Here is a 16732-nt window from a genome sequence, read left to right as displayed (position 1 = left end):
GCAGCTGTTCTGCAAGAATAAATTCTCCAAATACCATTATTAGGGATAGGTTTGACAAAGCACTAAGCTTTGAAGAAACAATGCACAAATGAGAAGAAACATCTGATAAATTAATCTCGATATCATACAAGTACCATCAAAATAGTGAAAACACAAGCAAAAAAAGTTTGCCATAGAACAGCTGTTTGCAATATAGTTTTTTTTTCTTCCCCACCAAAGTTTACCACAGAGCAACAGTAGCCAGACAAAATTCATGAGACTAAGTAAATCACCTAGGGCCGTAGTGACACCAAATGAAATACATATTTGTGCAAGGAAAAGTAAGAAAAACAAGAGGTAGCTCAAATAAAGTGTTATCCCCATACAGCTCTATGTGAAGACCCTCCAAGAATGAGCAAGAGGACTAATATTTCAATGCTTTGTGGATTTCTAGTCTCCTCTGTGGATCCTTGGTATCAAAGTTACACTCTCCTGGCCACCTCGCCTTGAATGCCATGAGGGAAAAGACAAGACAGACAGCAAGCACACAGGAATTCTACTGAAAGATTATTATAAAATCTGGTCATTAACTTTACTACTCATGTTAAGGTGACAAATAGATGTAGATCTGCTTGGCTGATTAAAGATGGAGTGGTCAAAAGGAATGGAAAGAGGCAAAGCAAGAAGCCTAAGGAAGCTGAAGCCTTCTACGTCAGCATGATGCAATGCTACATATGTACTGCCTCAGGTAACAAAGAGAGCACTTAAGGACCTTTTCAGTTCACTTCTTCCATCAGCCCGGTGGATGAACCCAGTCTTGACATGGTACCCTAACCTGCAGTCCCACCTCTTCCTTCCCAGACATTGATTTCTACTGAGAAGCTGCCCTCCTTTTACACAGGTGAGGGAGAAAATTTGGGGAAGAAGGGGGCCTTTTGATGCTGTGTAACAGATAAAGCACTAGAAAAAAAAGTAAACAAACCAACCTTGGTAGCCTCCATGATGATTTTATTGATTTTCTCTTTATCCAAACCTTGCATTCCAGCTTTGTTATCATTGAGGCCCATTCTAAGTAGAACTCCATCATTACAAGAGTTGTTATACACTTTTTTTATGTCATCCATAGCACTTCTTGAAAACAAGAACTTGTTCAAAGACTTAGTACCTGCAAAAAGAACTTAAGTCATATACTTTTTTCCAAGTTTCAGTTGAACAATACAAAAACAATTTGTGGAATTCATCTGATGTATGTTATACATATACATGAAAACAATATACATATCACAAATATGAAGACTTGCATTTCTGTAAAGTGGCTGAGTTCCCACACTCAAATAAAGCCACCTGTAACTTTATCAGTGTTTGGAGACAGTAAAATTTTACTTTTGTATTAGATTAACATCCTCTTCTAAAAACTCCCTTACAGAAATAACTGGGTACTACCAGCTTCAAGTAAAGACCAGAACCTTACACAAACACATGAGATTTATGTATATATTGTAGCCTGTAAGAAGAAATGCTATTGCCTTAGACACAGAATAATACTGTTCACCAGACTTTTGAGAAAAAAAGGATGATTTCAAATTGTAGCAGACCATTGTTCATTTAGTCCTCACTCCTGCTTGAGACGAGCTAGAAATTACTGGGAAATATTTTATGGCTTAAATTCAAAACTTTTGTTTGAGTTATAACTCATCTTTTAGAAAGAGATGGTTTCAATTAAAAGCTTTGAATAAAACTTTATTGTTTAATTCAGAGTTAAATTCCTGCATTCTTTTTTTTTTCATGAATGTGTACAGCCATGGCATCCAACTGCTAGAACTTACCATGCTTTTACTACTCAATTAGTGCCATCAGTAATTTCTTACACATGCAGGTACTTCTGATATGCAAGCTTGTGACACTTCCCTTGCTCTTTATGAAAGGAAACAGCTGAACCCTTCCATAGTCTCTAATTACATGGTAAATTGTTTAACTATTACATTAATATTTAAATATATATATATACAAATGTTACCCTCTGTAGCATGATCTTATGATCTTATTTTTGCTGGGTTAGCACACAAGCAGGGTCCAATTGTGACCCTGGCACACTTAACATACATTTATTATTGAAAAAGCGCACAGAGGGAGTTTCTTCCTGCCCTGAGCTGCTGATTCAAACAATTTCAGCTTTACTCTCAAGCAGGAAGCACACTTGCTCCTAAACTTCCCTTCTGAGCTGCTCCTTGTGACAGGAGCCCTTCCTGTTGGGAGACACACCATCAGGCACATACAGCAGCTCTATCAAATACAACCACAAACTACACAAATCTAAAGAGTGTTACAATTTATCTAGAAGGATATTTAAAATGCTTTTCTCAGTCAAGGAGTCAAGTGGCACTCATTACCAGCCAGGCTGAAGGATGTCATTAAGTATTTGTGCATTCAGAGTTGAATTTTTACTGTCAAAGAACGACACAGATGACTTTAAGCTAACAGTGGCAATGTCACTTTCCTGAAGATCTCCTTCTGAAACACACTAGCCAGTTGAAGTCACCTATTAAAGAAAGCCATGCTTTTAAAAAAAAAGTTTGGACAAAAATATTCCAATTTTAATCATATTCCATTACTTCTGATTATTACTCACAATGTCTTCAGAAGATGCAAGACCAGTTATGTAATACTGTGTTTATCGCCAGCCTGTTGCATTTCAAGGAACAGAAGGTACTTGGAGATGCAGAGACCAGAACTCTCCTCTTGACCCTTCAGTAGCACTTTAGCTACTGTAACGCCACCCGGTAATGGGAGTAGCTTCATAGCTCTGTGTGCATCTATCAAGTAAAAGACTATGATGGCAAACATTTTCATAAATTTTGCACTTACAATTTTACCAAAATGAGGCTGCTAGACTTCAATCAAAGGAAAAAGCACTGCATTCCACACATCAGTTCCATGTTTCATCCAAAGCTCATAAACACCTCCCATGTCAATTAGTTCCACAGTGATTACATTGTTACTAGTAATTTCTGGTAAGTAATAAGTATAATTCCCAATGAACACTTTCCTCAGGGTAAATGCCCTCAGATCTTCCACTATTCTCCTTAGCTCCTTTATCATTCATTCCCTCCAAGAAGCTGACATGAAGACAAGATTATTGCTTCCAGTTACCATTCCAGTCTCTGCAATTTTTTTTTGTGCTGCTCCATATTCCAGAAAAAGTATCTTTATCCCTAGGACATACAGATCTTCCCCTTCCTCATTCAGATCACTCTTAAAGGTTGGTTTGGGGTTTTTTGTTGTTGTTTTTTTTGGGGGGGGGGTTTGCAAGGGCTTCAAACATTAATTCGTATCAGTCAAATGCCTTCTCCATCATAGTGTTATATAACCTGTGAGAAAAATGACAACAATACCAGCGATGAAAAAATAATTGTCTTTAAAATGTCACATGAATGCTGGTCTCTTAATGTGTTTTATCTTTTCAGTTTCTTGTGCAAAAACAGAATACATTGCTAGTACTGAATAATAAAGTGTAAAAACATTAATTAATAGCTTAACAGGAATTGAGAAGAAATCATGTACTTGGGGACACGGTGTTAGTTCTCCACCAAAGATCAAAGATGTACATATGAGAAAAGATTAATAACAATGACAATTTTCAGTTGCTTAAGGAAAAGAAAACCTGAAGATACTCTAGTTTTTAGAATGACATATCTGAAAAAAATATTTAAAATAGTTAATATAGTTAAATGAATCATAGAAGCCACAGTAAGACAACAGGTACATCACTGTCAGATAAAACCACTGGCTCATCTACCATTGATAAAATGAAAAAGGAAATATTTAAGGAAACGCAGAAGAAACACAATTTGAAACACTATGCAAAATGTGAACAAAATACCAGCATAAAAACTGGCAAGGGTGGGTATTAAATGGTTTCAATGCAAAGTTAACCTAGGGAAAACATTTAGCTTGCAGCAACATGATCTTATTAAAGTTTTGCCTAAAACAACTTGAAAAGGGGGGTAAAGGTTTATAATGTGATGAAACACTAACTCAGAACAGTCTAGGCAAAGAGTGACATATTTTTGGCATGCTGTCACCTCCAGACTCTGCTGCAAGACTGAGCTGTTTCCTCTAATTCAGGACATATTAAATCTCTCAGCGTCACACTGAGTAAGTAGGGTGTGAAATCGAGGAAGTCTGGAGGCAGTCTACAATTAAACACAATCCTATTATTCCTTTGATTTGGGGATGGAAGAGGGTAGCAGAAGAATCACCTGTAAATGGAGGAGGTAACTTTCAAATTGCTACTGAAAGACTTCTAAAGGTAAAGAGGAAGAGTTAATGGCAGTTAAAGGGGGGGGGAGGTGGAGAGGAATCACAGGATAGCATTACTGTATAGGAAGCTTTGTTAGTAACCCGAGATCTACGCGAAGGTAGGAGACCCCCAACAAAACCCCAGTCAAGCTCTTCTAGGAGCAAGCAGAGAAACTGAACTGAATTAATCAGGATTATATACTATATGAAAGCATCTGAGACACTTTCATAGTGTCTCAGTTGGAAATGTCACGAGATTGAAACAAAAATAAAATTAAAGCCACAACTTAATTTCAATTGCCCCCACCTTTATTCAAAAATTAACATCTTTTTGGATGGTTGACTCAACTAGCCTGAAGGAAACTGCTTGTATTTGATACTGCGTCACTCCTCCAGCCTATCTTCACTAAAAATCCAGCAATTCCAGCATCAGAAACAGTGTCATAAGAAAACTTAAATGCCTTCATCCTATTATGTAAAAATACCAATACATGAGAAAAAGAAAGGCCAAAAATATTTCTAAGAATATTTAGTTTGGTGAACACGGCATTGTTAGCAAAGTAATAACACTTTTAAAGTTTGTTAACAGTTTACCTTTTATTGACAGTGTAACAGCTTGCTAAAGAGAAATACAAGGACTGGAAAATGAAACCAATATGGAAAACCTTGGAAGAAAATTTACTTATACACTGAATGATGATTTGATGCATGTAAATTGTGTACCAGTCCTCATAAAGGAAAACAAATTCTGTCATCTTTGCCATCAGGTGCTTATGTCAGTAAAAGAAATAGAGTGAGATGCAAAGAAGTTACTAAGATACACCACTTCTGACCTCCCCTTCTCAAAAGCAGAAGGTAAGATTCAAGCAGCATATTACAGACAAGTAAGGAACCATCTTTTATATCTAGATTGCCCAAAGTGAGTCTTCAGAGTGTGTAAAAAATACTGATATTGGAAATAGCAACACAATTATTTCAAGTATCCTTTTTGTATGTTTTTTTAAATTATTTTTAGGAGGCTACAGCAAGGATCACAATTAAATGGTTCCTTCAATTTCTGTAAAACTTATAAAAGCCACTCATAATATTTAATCAAAATCTGGCACCTCATTTTATTACAGTATGAGTCTGAAATAAACTTCCTATTTTCTCCAGAATAAAATCTATTTTGAACATTCTTTTATCTTAACTCTTCCAGAATGTTTATTTTAATAAGAACAAAGCAAAATTGTAAGAACTACCTCACATACAAATGATGAAAACAGGCAAAGGGATAACTTCAGTAAACCAGTCATTAGGTAGATCACACCAGAAAAAAGAAATGTTACAATTAATTTCAGTGACAAGGCCAAAATATTAGTAAGAGTTGTGTAAATGCACTGAAAGCACAACAGACAATTAAGTTAGATGAAGGACTTACTTCATCCAGTTTTGACCATAAAGAATCACTTTTCAAGTTTTTGGCTAAAATTGGGCTTAGTGTAGTGCAGATCACTATGTTATGTGGGCCTCTGAAGTTAGTACTACACTAAAAGCATCATTGAAAAAAAAAAGACCCTAAATCTTCCTTTGAGATATGAATGTACAGCTGAGACTCCTGACTTCTTTTTTTAATGAAAAAAACACAAATGACCTATTATCAAATACTACTAAAATTTAGGCCACTCAGTGGAAAAACATCTTCCATGTTGTACTTAAAGAGACATCTTGGATATATTTAAAATAATCACATTCACATAGAGGATGGTTGTGAGGAAAATCAAACTCCTTGAGCACTTCCTAAGTTTGGAGAGCCTCAGAAGTCAACTACAAGTGAAATACCTAGTTATAACACATTTCAGTAAGACAGTTAATTCACCAGTTTAAGACTCAAAATGATTTCAGTTACTTCAAGAAATACATTTGTCATAAGACTTTGCTGTGCCCCCACCTCACTATATACACACGTCAACTGAAAAACTCATAAGCCAAGACAAGCAACACGAATGAAAGTAAGCAAGCTGGGTAAGTGCCTCTCCCTAGTGTGAATGTTACAAAAAACATCACTGATAACCACCTTTTGTAGTTACTTGTTTTTGCACTGAGATGAAATTAAAGCTTATTGTTGTGAGCAGCCTCCTCTACTAAAGAAAACAGACTAATGATACAGATACCCTTAATCATGAACAGTCCCTATTCTAGATCTCAGACAGGAAAACTTGTATACTTCCATTTGCCAGAATTTCAGTCTATATAAATGTAAAATATAAAACATACTCCAAAGAAATTGTGTAGGAAGTCATATACATACTGAATCGAACGAACAAGCAATCAAGACCTTTTTTTTTTTTTTTTAATCCTGACAATTGTTTTGACAAGAGGGGTGGAAAATGGTTAAACTCCAGCACAAGTGAATGGGGATACTCTTGGAAGTGAGAATCACTTGTACCAAAGAAAATCCTCCATAAGCAAGTCTGAAGTACATTCTGTACCTACTGCATCACTTTTTGCCACATATGGAAGAATACTTGAAGAATACAGAATTGAAGAACAAATGCAGAACAAACAGGCCAAGCAGATTGCTTCAAGGGTAAATCTCAATCCCAGCCCTTCAAATGCCTCCCTTGCACTGGGAATCATTTTAGTCAGGCCACCTCAACACAGGCCTCTGGGTACTACTGAAAGAATACCATAAGTAACAAATAAAACAGACTACACCAAACCTTCCCAGTAAGAACACATTTTTAACACGCACAACTTTGTTTTTGCTCACACTGCTAATTAAGATTGAACTGGTGGCCACGCAAGTAGTCTTCTTATTCCACTCACTCCACAGAACTATCTTCATCTAGGCTGTGCATGTAACTGTTTGCAGCACCATCATTAAAGAATTAAATCTCAGCTACCTACCTTGGTATAGGAATTAATCCATCAGTAGAGCTAGGCCATCTGAACCATGGTTTTCTCCCACAAATGCATTGCTTTATCTCTTTAATTCCTAAGGCAAGAAAAAACAACACATTTCCTAACAGTTTTCATTTAGCAAATTAGGAAAATTCAACCCTACCAAAATATTTTGAACATTTCTGATATTTAAAAGGTTACACTACAGTATTACATTTAATTTCATAATACTTGATTTAACCATTATTTGCCTAAGTATTTTATCCCAACACAGTAACATTATGTTACATACTTTCCTTCAAGAAGTGCATCTGCCTCTTCCAGGTACTCATCTGGCAAAGAGCATTAAGGTTCACAGGATCCAATTTGACAAACTCCTTAACTCTTATTTCCTTGTAAAAACATGTTCCTTTGATAATGATTTAAGTGTCAGCTACTATAAAGTCTCTGCTTCTCAGCAGGATAGACCACCAACAAAGACACGTGCAAGCAGGCACATCAAACTGTCTTTCTGAACTATCTGCTCAAACCCACAGGGGGTTTGATATTTATTAGAGCATTGGTTCCTGAATAGCCCTGAGAAGCGGACTCCTGCCAGTTTTAATCCTGTAGCGAGTTACAAGAAAAGAGCTGGCAGGAGGAACTGCCCAACAGTGCAATTAGCATGTAAACATCCATAGTGTTAACCACCTAGGTTCCCTGCTGGAACATTCAAAAAACTGCTACTGTTTTACTACTCACTCGCTGGCTCTGTAATACAATTTTAGTTCTCTAGAATACAGAATCTGCTAAGAAAGATTTAAATAATTTTATAGTCGTAAACAGCAAAGGTACATGATGCATCAATGCTGCTGAACAGGAGATTGGGCCAGAATTCACAGAAGTGAAAATTCTGAGTGCCCAAGCTAACACAGCTGAATTGAACTATTTTACAAATAGCAATTGACTCAGCATTTTATAAAAACTCGGACCCCATCCAAGTATCTAGAGTCAGCCTTCAGAAAAAAGAGCCCCTAGAATCATATCTTCTCTGAAATCATGGGCTTCCAGACATAACAAAATAAAGATAGTTTAAGCCTTTTAAAAATAAGTGATTCACATTGCAAAGTAAACAGATAAAGACTGCTTCCAACAATGACAAAAATGAAGATAAAAAAATATATATATTCTGTGCTCTTCATTAAACTATTTGAATTATCTTATCTATGAAGAGCTAAATAAAATAACCAGACTATCCATCCTTGATTAATTGTCTACATGCAAGATGTGTTACAATTCTGTTATAAATCCTGCTTTCAGCGCTGCATAGTTTTGTCCAAAAAACTTATCTGACTAAAACTTCAATGTTTATTCCAAGGGCAAAGAATTTGGCAAGTATCTTTTCCTGTCTCAATTACTATTCAGCCTTTTACAAGACCTTTTAAACTGAAAAGATTTACCTTAGTTTCTAACCAAGATTTCCTACAAGATTTCCTGTTACACATTTTAATTCAGAAAGAATAATTTTTGGAATAGTTTATATCTCAGAGCCCATTAGCTAATATGGTGCTGTATAAACAAAACTCCTTCAAGAACCATCTTAAGAAACATATTTTTAAATGTAAGAACAAATGTAACTGTAGAAGCATGTACATACTAGAAAATGATATACACACCAGTGATCAATGTGTTTTAATAACATACAATGAACTTCATGAATTAACTTCAAAGCTGTATACCACTTATGTTAATACAAGGAATCACAGAAGGAAGGCAGTCAATAGCAAGAAAAGGAATAGGTACAGTAATAATGGAAATAAGAGGTAGAAAAGACAGAAAAAAGATCAGATATTTAGGAAGTTAGTCACTTTGACATTTATGGTTGACATCTTCACAAGTAAAACTACAAGCATTTTTACAACAGTATCCATCCACTGTTCAAATAAAGGTGATGACTGCTTCCACTTGCAATAATTTATAAACTCCTCATAACCTCTATCTAAGACACTAGCAGAAGTAAAAATTAAGTTTTGGGGCTCCCAAAGAAAGAAGGAACACAGCAACAAAATAAAGGTCTAGTGGAAAAGACATAGAAGGAGGTAGAGAAGAGTGAGTGGTCTACAACAGCATTTCAGTTTGGATAAATAGCATGCTTTTGAAGTGAATCTCCTGATTACTTTCATTTACCACGGTTTTGGTTTGCATCACAGACTGGTCTTGAAGTATGCAAACCTGATTCCTTTCAAACTAACCCAAACTGAAAGATGAGCTTTTGGAGCACAACTGGTGCATTCCAGTTGCTAACAGAGATTCTATCCATAGGACCAAACTAGAGCTAATTCAAAGTAAAACCTCTTAAAACATATATAGGATGAACTTTGGGTCCTCAGCTCTAAGTCTTCTTCTACAAATCTGCTCATACTGCACCACGCCACTTGCTAATGAAAACATGGCCTTAACAAAAGACTAGTTATACACAAAAAGGAGGGTCACAGCATTAGAAAGAAGAGCTAATACACTTCAGGTATTCACAATCTCAATACATCCATCAAAAGGAACGTAAGATGGTAACACTATGGAGAAAAGATGGCATTAGGAGGATGTGGTAAATGCAAAAATATATTAGTTAGAGCAGAGGAAGTGTCATATGAAAAGCTGGAAAGGCAAACATCCATCAAACTCAAAGTTCTGGTTGGAAAATGTTTACTCTAGTAAATCATTAAAAACACATATTCTCTTGAACAAGGATGAATCTGTAAAGCAACCTGAAAGAATGTCTACCCTTGGATTTTTAGTTTCTAATGCCTGTTTGAGTCAATCTATATTCTACAGGGAAAAAAAGAGCTACTGATGGAATGAAAGGGATAGTCTCAACTGAAAGTATGAGAGTGCATGGTTATGTGAGTACACAGCAGCACCACTGCCAACAAGCTTTGCTCAGACATGTCTCTTCACTTCCTGCTCTTAGTCAGAGTAGAAAAAGAAGTTCATTCAGAGTCTGATACAGAAAACACGACCACCCTTCAAGGCGAAGTCACTTAACTACATGAACAAGTTGGAGAAAACTATAGCTTCTTCTTATATATATAAATATATATAAAACTGAACTACCCATCTTACTTAATAGATGCAATACATTGCAACAGACAAGAAAAATATCTTTGTTTCTGTCCAAGCAGCTGCTGAATCAAACAACAGTTTCTCAACAACCTTTTTATATATCAGAATCATCAAAACCAGCATCCACAATCAACTTGCATAAAATGTTTCTGTGCATTCCAGTGATTACACAAGTATTAAAACTTCTACGACTCTCCATTATTTCTCACTGTTTATGACGATGTTGTTTTACCATCCACTCTCAATGCTGCAGATTTACATTCATTGCAAATATTTTTATACTGAAGACTTTAAGCTGGTACTGTCCTAATATTATCTTACTTCTAACAGTCACATATATGGAGAATACATATTAATAATAATGCTAACAGCTCTTTCAAAAAAATAACAACTTCTCAATGGAAACTTTCAAGCAGCATAGCCTAGGAAAACTACACAATGATTTGCCACAAGGAGGAAGCCAGAGAAAATATAATTTTACAGTGTTGCTCTTAAGGTATGACCAGGACTATATGTCCCAATACTGAAGCTTCCTCATCCAAAACTAATTTTTAACATGAATTTTTCAAGAAATCATGAGAAAAGTGATGAGGCAGCACAATTCTTAAGCCCCTTTCAAACCACTACATCTATTCCTCAATTGCAAAAATGATAACTTTCAACTGTCTTTTCTGTTGTTGTTGCTTTTTGCAAATATTTCTCTGCTTATATCGGGGAGGATATATATCTCATATCTATTTCTGAAAAAAAATTTTTTTTTGTTTTCGTTTTATTCCCTGAACTGCTAAAACATCACACAAATAAAAATACAGGACACTGCTACCTCTTGGGAGGCAGGCTTCTCACCGCCACCTTTTACTCTGCTCGCAGCACGCCCTTAGACAGAACCGGTAGAGCAAAACTAACGGCCGCGGCGCAGAGGCGCGCTGGCAGCCTAACCCGGCAGTGACCGCCCCCCGCAGGGTGCGGGACCTCGCCCCAACCTCCGAGAGGTTAAAAATAAATAAGTAGGTAAGAAAGAAAATAAAGGAAAGGCGCGACGGGGGCGGCCTCAGCAGCCTCTCCTCCTGACGCCGCGGAGAGCGGCCCCGCGCAGCCGGGGCCCGGGCGGGCGGCAGCGCCCCGCTACCTGCGGCGGGACGGGCACACGCCCGGCTCTGCCCCGCACCGGTGCCGGCGGCGCCTCCCGCCCCTTCCTGCGGCCTCCGCGCGCCTCCTCAGCCACCATTTTTGTTAAGGGAACGGCTGGCCACTCACCCCCAACGCCCGCCGCTTCGGGGCAGGGAAAAAGAAGTCGTTTCTCTCCCTCGCGCCCAGTACTTACACCACAGAGCCAGTAAGGCCGGCGAGGCGCTTCACCTCACCCAGAAAAAAAAAAAAAAAGCCAGCCCGAGCAGCCCCGCTGCCCACACCGGCAGTCCCCCAGCTCGCCAGACAGCGAAGGGGAAAAAATGCCCTTTGTGTTACAGAGAAGGCGGCACCAAGATGGCGGCCGCCGTCCGCCGGCAGAGACGTTGGAGACACAGTGGACTACATCTCCCAGCATGCAGCGCTCAGCGGGAGCCAAAAACTACCTTTCCCAAGATGCAACGGCAGCCGGGCCTGCGGCTTCCTCGGGTAGACTACAACTCCCAGCAGGCGGCGCGCGGCCCGCCAACGGGGCCTGGGAGGACGGGCAAGGGGCCGAGCTGGTAAATAGCGGCCCAGCGCTCCCGCCTCGCATAAGATGGCGCCGGCAGCAGCGGCGGCGGAGCGCTGAGTGGAGTGAGCAGCAGACGGACGCGCGCTCGCCCCTCCTCCCCCGCCGCCTCTATGTTGTGGCTTTCGCCGAGGGCCGGGGCCGCGGCGCTGCAGTGAGGGGAAGCCCGGGCCCCGGGGCCTCGCCGCCGCTGGCTCGTTGGCAGGGGCGGGCTTGGGCTGGGCTGGTGCCGCCGCGGCGCGGTGTCGCTCAGGTGGCCCCGACCCCCTCCCCCACCCCGCAGCCGTCGCCGTCCTCTCGGCGGGAGAAGGCTGAGGCTGCTGCGGGCGGCGGCCGCGCGGCGCTTCCCTGCTCGGCGGTGGCTGCGGCTCGGGTCCCCATGTCGGACAACCAGAGCTGGAACTCCTCCGGCTCCGAGGAGGATCCCGAGACCGAGCTCGGGCTGCCTGTTGAGCTCTGCGGGGTGCTCAGCAAGGTAAGGCGCCCCCTCCCCTCCCCTCCCCGCGGCGCCCTCCCCCGCTTGCCCGCGGAGGGCTGTCGGCAGCGGCCTCCCCCCGGGCGGGCCTGGCCGGCAGCCGCCACCTGACGGGGCCGCCGGTGACCCGCTCCGGCGGCCGAGCGCCCGCGCCCCCTCCCTGCGGCGGGGGCACGGGCCGCCGCCTCAGCGGCACCACCCCGCCACGGGGGCGAGAGGAAGCCCTTCCTCGGGGGCGAGCGGCGGAGCCGGCCCCCGCTGCCCGCCGGGGCCTGCAGGAGAGCGGCCCCGCGCCCAGGGGGCCCCGGCGCGGCCATTTCTCCCTCCGTTCATCGGGTCCCGGCCGCCGGCGCGGAGAGGAGCGGAGCGGGGCGCCGCCCGCCCCCCCTGCCGCGGCCCCGCTCCCGCGTCCCCCCGGGCGGCCGCAGCCTGCGCGCAGCGCCGGGACCGGCCGCCGCGGGCGGGCGCCGCGCACCGGCGCGGGAGCGGCACAGCCTTTAGCCCGAGTGGCCGCGCCGCGCCGTAAAATACCCCGCGGCGAGAGGGCTGGGAGGGAGGGAGGAAAATGGCACTCGTGTCTGCTCGTTTCCCTCTTCAGAAGAGTGCGTGCTGCTGAACGGGGGTTTGGGGGTTGGTTTGTTTTTTTTTTTGGGGGGGGGGTTATTACTGAAAATAAGATGACTTGCAAGTATGTCTTAGGTGAGATTGGGAAATTTTATTTTTAGCACTACTCTAAAGGTAATTGCGTAATTAATTTTGGAAGCAGAAAAAAATATTTTTTTATAGCAAGTAACTTCAAGATAATATTGAAACGTCTTTAGAGTTAAAGTGCTATGTTTTGAATTTCTTTCCTGTACAACATCGTAAGGATGGGCATAAGCCAGTGTAGAATGTGCAGGTCATGGGATACTGAGGTCATGAACAGGCCCTGGATACTAAGAAAACAATTGTGCTGGAGCCAGTACTCAGATTTTTGTGAGGGACTCTGAACTCTTTCCAATTTGAAAATGCTTCTGAGCCCAGAGATGGAAGGAATGCTGAGGAGAAAAGAAGGGCTTGGCTCTCATCTGTGAGATCTGGTCTTCTAGTATTGGATGGGGGAGGGAGAGCATGTGAGAGAGACATGAGATGTTACAGCGGTTGAAATGTGATGTCTTGGCTCAGTAGTGTAGTTTTATTGCGAGTTTTTCTTTCTTCTGCAAAGTTTTCCTCTGACTAGATGATTCTCATCATTAGAAACTTTGATATTTGTGGGGATCATTTTTATGTTGGCAAATTAAATACTTCATAAATCTGTGTGCTATTTCCACTAGGAGTAGTGGGTGAAGCCATGGCTTCTTCTGAAGATCCATAGCTTATTATTATTAAGTTTGCTGATGATACAAAACTGGGAGGAGTAGCTGATACGCCAGAGGGCTGTGCTGCCATTCAAAGAGACTTGGACAGGCTGGAGAGGTGGGCAGAGAGGAACCTCCTGAAGTTCAACAAAGGCAAGTGCAGGGTCCTGCACCTGGGGAGGAATAACCCCATGCACCAGTAGAGGTTGGGGGTTGACCTGCTGGAAAGCAGCTCTGCGGAGAAGGACCTGGGAGTGCTGGTGGACACGAAGTTAAGCATGAGGCAGCAATGTGCCCTTGTGGCCAAGAAGGCCAATGGTATCCTGGGGTGCATCAGGAAGAGTGTTGCCAGCAGGTGGAGGGAGGTGATTCTCCCCCTCTACTCAGCCCTGGGGAGGCCACATCTGGAGTACTGCATCCAGTTCTGGGCCCCCCGGTACAAGAGGGATGTGGCACTACTGGAGCAAGTCCAGCGAAGGGCCACAAAGATGATTAGGGAACTGGAGCATCTCTCTTATGAGGAAAGGCTGAGAGAGCTGGGCCTGTTTAGCTTGGAGAAGAGAAGGCTGAGAGGAGATCTTATCAATGTGTACAAGTATCTGAAGGGAGGGTGTCGAGAGGATGGGACCAGACTCTTTTCAGTGGTGCCCAGCAACAGGACGCGAGGCAATGGGCACAAACTGAAACACAGGAAGTTCCCTCTGAACATGAGGAAAAACTTTTTCACTGTGAGGGTGACAGAGCACTGGAAGAGGTTGCCCCGAGAGGTTGTGGAGTCTCCTTCTCTGGAGATATTCAAAACCCGCCTGGACGCAATCCTGTGCAATGTGCTCTAGGTGACCCTGCTTGAGCAGGGGGGTTGGACTAGATGATCTCCAGAGGTCCCTTCCAACCTCAGCGATTCTGTGATTATGAAGCTAGGTATATGCAGACTTCACACTTTTCTAGATGGTGTTGCTGACTGTAGCTGAGGCTGCCTTTCCTGTGAGAATGCTGGGGCTATAATCTGAAGAGTCAAGTGTGATGAAACCTGTTGCAGCAAATGTTCTTGAGGGCTAATTTTCCCTTTTGCCGGTCAGTGCCTCAGTAATACCTGAGACTAGTAAAATGAAATGGTAGCGTACCAAACTTACTACTATGCAAATATTTTATTTTTAAAAGCTTATTGTGTGTAATTAAGTTTGGAATCAATAAGAGTAGTCTGCGATTCCTTGAATGCATACTAGTGTTTCAGCTGTTCTGCCCTTTGGTAAAGAGAGAAGCATTGAAGAAAATGGAATAATTTGGTAAGACGAGCTTATTAAAAGCATGTCTTACTGGTCTTTTAAGACACTTTGGAATTCTAGGCTTTTTTCCATTTTATTGCTTACAATTTTAAGGTGGATACAAACTAAGAACTTTGATATGGAACCATCTGTTCTTGATGCACAGGAATATAGATGCTTGAACTGGTGGTCTTTCATTTACCACAACCTTTTTTTATACCCAATATACTTTAAGAAGTCTTGTAACTCATGACATCTTTTGGTTGCAACAGCAAATTTTGATTGCAACAGCAAATGCAAGATTCTGACTGCTATATTTGCCTCACTTAACTGTGTCAAAGGAGGAAAGATGATTTCTTTTCCCTTGTTCTTTTGTCCAAGATAACATTGGACTTTGCATTTCCAGTCTGGGAGCAGTAGGGAATATGACAGAAGGGAAAAGAGGAAGGCAGAAATAGTGTACCTCCATGACAGTTTTTACTACTGGTACATGTAGCTTTTACATGTACCAGCACAGCTGAGGCTTTCTTTAATAAATATTGAACTTGACAATTTGATACATTAAGAGACTGTCAAGTGCTTTACATCTTAGGACAGCAAATCTAGGTCTTATCTATGCTTGGATATTGTTAGAAATTTCTCAGCTAATAGTGTTTACTTTTCCTTCTTGCGTAGACTTCTTAACAGAGCTAGCACTCAGCTATAGTATGTGTATAAACTAATATATGTGCTGTAATGTAGAAGCTGGCCTATTAGCCCACTTTTTTCTTCTTTTCCATTTATGTATTGCAAAATGGTGAATAATAGTTTGGATTACATGTTAGAGACATTTTACAACTATTTCGTGTGCATGTCTTGTCAAATAACTGTTGTCATGATCTAGGAAATGCTTAAATAATAAAATTGTTTGGAACACTTATTTTCATTTTTCCTATTGTTATCTAATTTAAAATTCTTGCAGTGTAAGTAATTGAAGACCAAATACCAATCTGTAGCCAGAGTTGCATGAGACAGATGTGTTGTATCAGTATCGTGATTCTACAAAGTGCAGTTCAAATGTCATTGGCAATATGCTGCAGACTTAAGAGGCTAATAGTCAGATCTTCCTAGGTCACTTCTAACTAGGTCTTTGTGTGATGAATCTAGGATTTGTTACTGGGATATCAATTTAATTCCATGTGTGTGGTCACTGGAAAAATTTCAATAACAAGAGGGTGATGGGGCATCTGCTGACAAGCAAGTATCTTAATGAGTAAGTGGCTATGGAATTAAAACCTAAAACAACATCTGTGTTTCCAGTATCCATAGTCTCAGTCTCTGAGCAATATAAAAATGACTTAATATCTAGAGTAATCAGTTCTTTAATAGTTACATACTGCACTTGATGAGATAATGGCTAGTGTGTACGTATATGAAGAGAACTAGATAATCTAGTAAGATTTTTTTTTTAGAAATGATCTTTTAATTAAAAATATATATATATTTAGTGTTCTGCTTTAAATTTGGCTTATTGTATTATGCCAGATTCTAAATCAGAAGGCTAAAACTCAACTTATCAATGAATGTTTAATTTCTTCCATGCACATGCTTTTTGTCATGGGTATGTTTAACACTTTTCTTTCAGCTGGCCTTAGCAACACAGCTGCAGTGAAGAGATCTGTTTTGTTATTGTTCATTTGAAGCAACACTGTTTTTT

At 41.1% G+C, this 16732-nt stretch overlaps 2 protein-coding genes across 11 annotated transcripts in view; one reads left to right on the top strand and one right to left on the bottom strand.

The window, feature by feature from the left end:
* The window catches only part of POLK (DNA polymerase kappa), a 36014-nt gene extending 24249 nt beyond the window's left edge, over positions 1-11765 (bottom strand). For 2 of the 7 annotated variants that reach the window (XM_067316505.1, XM_067316512.1), the window contains exons 1-5: positions 11518-11765; positions 7168-7255; positions 2609-2792; positions 2370-2518; positions 966-1144 (exon numbers count right to left, since the gene is read on the bottom strand). In XM_067316505.1, coding sequence (XP_067172606.1) covers positions 966-1144; positions 2370-2406 — 216 coding nt within the window. In that variant the 5' untranslated portion in view covers positions 2407-2518; positions 2609-2792; positions 7168-7255; positions 11518-11765. Of the gene's footprint in view, positions 1-965; positions 1145-2369; positions 2519-2608; positions 2793-7167; positions 7256-7453; positions 7782-11083; positions 11224-11517 lie in introns of those variants that run through there. The other 5 variants (XM_067316506.1, XM_067316509.1, XM_067316507.1 and 2 more) reach the window with 5 other exon arrangements.
* Positions 11766-11987: 222 nt separating this feature from the next.
* Positions 11988-16732, top strand: part of CERT1 (ceramide transporter 1) — an 81120-nt gene continuing 76375 nt past the window's right edge. For 3 of the 4 annotated variants that reach the window (XM_067315155.1, XM_067315153.1, XM_067315152.1), the window contains exon 1: positions 11990-12434. In XM_067315155.1, coding sequence (XP_067171256.1) covers positions 12339-12434 — 96 coding nt within the window. In that variant the 5' untranslated portion in view covers positions 11990-12338. Of the gene's footprint in view, positions 12435-16732 lie in introns of all 4 variants that reach the window. The other variant, XM_067315154.1, reaches the window with a different exon arrangement.

This window comes from Apteryx mantelli, chromosome Z (assembly GCF_036417845.1).
Source record: "Apteryx mantelli isolate bAptMan1 chromosome Z, bAptMan1.hap1, whole genome shotgun sequence".
Taxonomy (NCBI): domain Eukaryota; kingdom Metazoa; phylum Chordata; class Aves; order Apterygiformes; family Apterygidae; genus Apteryx; species Apteryx mantelli.
This window is presented reverse-complemented; position numbering and strand designations above follow the sequence as displayed.